The sequence below is a fragment of the Apis dorsata genome, unplaced genomic scaffold (assembly GCF_000469605.1).
Source record: "Apis dorsata unplaced genomic scaffold, Apis dorsata 1.3 scaffold_44, whole genome shotgun sequence".
Taxonomy (NCBI): Eukaryota; Metazoa; Arthropoda; class Insecta; order Hymenoptera; family Apidae; genus Apis; species Apis dorsata.
In genome coordinates, this window is record NW_006263346.1 from 2,211,426 (window position 1) to 2,214,527 (window position 3,102).

At 34.0% G+C, this 3,102-nt stretch overlaps 1 protein-coding gene across 16 annotated transcripts in view; it reads right to left on the reverse strand.

Annotated features, from left to right (window-relative positions):
- Positions 1–3,102, reverse strand: part of LOC102676760 (protein unc-13 homolog B) — a 352,205-nt gene that overhangs the window by 346,625 nt on the left and 2,478 nt on the right. For 13 of the 16 annotated variants that reach the window (XM_006608811.2, XM_031514157.1, XM_006608814.2 and 10 more), the window contains exon 1: positions 2,766–3,047. In XM_006608811.2, the coding sequence (XP_006608874.1) occupies positions 2,766–2,787 (22 nt within the window). In that variant the 5' untranslated portion in view covers positions 2,788–3,047. Of the gene's footprint in view, positions 1–2,765; positions 3,048–3,102 lie in introns of those variants that run through there. The other 3 variants (XM_031514136.1, XM_031514142.1, XM_031514146.1) reach the window with 2 other exon arrangements.

The following is a 3,102-nucleotide window of genomic DNA, read 5'->3' on the forward strand; positions in this document are numbered from 1 at the left end:
ATCTGAAAATTCGTTGCGAAAATTCTCCATCCCCAACGATCTCTAACGATAAATCGTCAAGATGAAGCGAATTTCCAAAATGGTGTAACAGACGCGATCATTAACTTTATGGCATCCCGATCATTCGATACAAGCTTGGATCCGTCACTATCAACATTACCATAAATCAAATATCTGGTAAGTTATTACCTGTCTGATGGACTGACAGGCAAAGGAAGATCTAGGTGGAGCTTCGCCTGAGATCGTCCCTGTCAACCAACATATGCACGAGAACTCTACGTTCACCCTGTAGCATCTCATAGCTACATCGGGTGGCCGGGCGAGCAAGAGGAGAAAGAGAGAGAGAGAGAGGGGGAGGAGAGAGAGAGAGAGAGAGTCGAGTTGCGTGGTCGTGATGGTGGAGCGTTGGTGGAGGATACGAGGATGAGAAGGGATGGAGGAAGCGGTAGTAGGGGTTACGGTAGGTGAGCGGTAGAATCGGAGGCGGTGGGGGTCGATGGCGGTGGTTGAAGAAGGGAATGACCCCGTGCACCGGGGTCAACCGTTGCACTATGCTCTCTCTTTCTATCTCTTTCTTTCTCTTCCTTCTCTTTCACCCCCTTTCACCCTTTATCCTCTCGCTCGCTCTCTCTCTTTCTCTCTTTTTCTCTCTCTCTTTCTCTCTCGCTATTCCCTAGTCATAGACCGAACACTCATGCGCTTTGTTATCGGTGTATGTACCGACTGTACACCGCCGTACGAATGAACAACCTGAACACACGTACGCTGTGGTTCTGTACACGTGCGTCTACGTGCCTGGAAGAAGACTTCGAACCCTACCGATATTTATGGTCAGATATGGGACAAAGATAAAAGAAGCATCGAGAATCACTTCTCGTTATTCCCTGGTCAATACGTCTTTAGCTTGTTTCGTTTCCCGGAAAAGGATCGTTGGAATCCATAGTGACCGTTCACGCATTGATTTTTCTATGTGAAACGCAGCTTCGGAATCGCAATTCGTATAGAGCCAGTCGATTATGAATAGAGGGATATAGAGGGTAGAAGATAGTATCTGACGGGATATAGTGGATATGTACGTAGATGTGTTTGGGAAGATACATTGGAAGGTATCAGTGGCGGTCAGTGATCGAGACTCGACCTAGAAATAAACCTCTCAAGAAACTGTTCTCTTGGTTATACTATTCCTTTAAATCGTTCAATAGCCGGACTATGTGGAGCCGAATACAAAAGTCAGAATGAGAGAAAAATCCTTGGCTGCCAGTTAATGCACTTATACTGATATATTAAGAATTGAAATTTCTTGAAATTCTTCGAAATAAGGATATAAACCGTTTTAAATTTAGCCGTTTCAAAATAAAAATTTCAACGTAAAAATAATGAATCTAAAAAAGCGAGAAATTTTTTAATGGAAGAAGATAAAATGAAAAGAAATTTAGCTTTGTTGAAGATTAATTGAATATCGTTTAAGAAGCATGTCGTTATTCAATTTCGTTATTTATATATCTATAAAAATGAAAAAAAGATTGGTCCGATAGCAATGAAATCAGATCGATTTTGAATCTTATTCTTTATTCTTTTTATTCTCATCTTCCAATTTTAGTTTTAAAAAATTTAAATATAATTTTAATAAAAAAAAATTTAATTATAATAAAAAAATTTTTTTTATTCTGTAGGAAAACTTGTTTTTTAAAACATAACTTTTAATTTTGATCATTTATATTATTTATATCGTATATATCATTATATAAATTTTATACACGAAAGATATAATATAAAATGAATAAAAAGATTTAATTGAGAATATACATTAAATGACAAATACTCATTTCTTTTCCTTTCTTAATGTTTTTCTTTTATATTTTCTGCACTTATAATAATTCAAGAGTAAATTTAAAATCTTTGGAACAATAATTTCCCTTATTTTTCTGTATACTCGATAAAAATAAATATCCTGCATTTATACTCCAACTCAAAAAAAAAAAGCAAAAAAAAAAAGGAAAAATTTAAGCGTATTTGTTCATTACACATGATTTAAGGAATAAAAATATAAATGGAAATAAGAAAGAAATACGCTTAAAATATTGTTTTGTGCTACACTTGAAATATAAAATATGTTAGGAAATGTCTTTAATTACTGGTATAGTGAACGATATCAATATTCATTAATTATATATTTTTATTTTCCATTTTATTTATATTCTTGTTACACATCTTGGAAAAATTTTTCTCCATAACTACTTCCTACCTCAAATGTTTCGCCGTTTCTACAAGTTTACCTTAAAAGAATTCGGTCTCCTCAAGCAGTTTATTCGTAAACAAAAAAAAAAGAAAGTTTTAAATCTGATGAAGGCGCAGTAAAATATTCGGGTCGTTTCGAGGCAGCCATCCTTACGAGCTTGCTCTAACCTTACTTTATCGTTACCTCTATAGCTCTATTTCACGTTAATCCAGAGAATTTCAAATAAAATATTCTATGCTAAAATAATCCATTTAAAATATTAGAGTAATTTTTCTAATATAGAGATTTAAACAAAATAACAATGTAAAAAATAAAATTTACTATCAATAGCATAAAAATATATATATATAATTTTTAAGAAAATAGAGATAAAAATGGATTTGAATATTAAAGTAAAAATGTCGCGAAACATAATGAAGCGAAATATTTTCTAAACAACATTCATCATCTTGTGCCGGCGTCTTGAAATATGTGAGAAAACAATAAAAGTATAAAAAAATTTATAAAAAGAAGAAAAAAAACTTACCCGTGACGCTGAGCAGCGACATATTCGAAGTTATTCTGTTAGATTGGTTTAATGCTGAGAGTTTCGTTTAATTGGCCAAGCAACACTTCATTGGCGTGGAAATCTGTAGGAAAGTGATGCAGCTATATAACGAGACACGCCGGATCGAAGAAGCACACTCGCGTATACGACGTATAACCTCCTTTCCGCACCGATGTTATTATTTTCCTTTTTTTCTCGCACTGTGCGCCTAGTATCACGTACAACGTATGAATACGAGAAACACGTGTTTTATATATGCATATACACTCGTATATATGTATATATGTGTATATAATATGTATGCATATATATATAT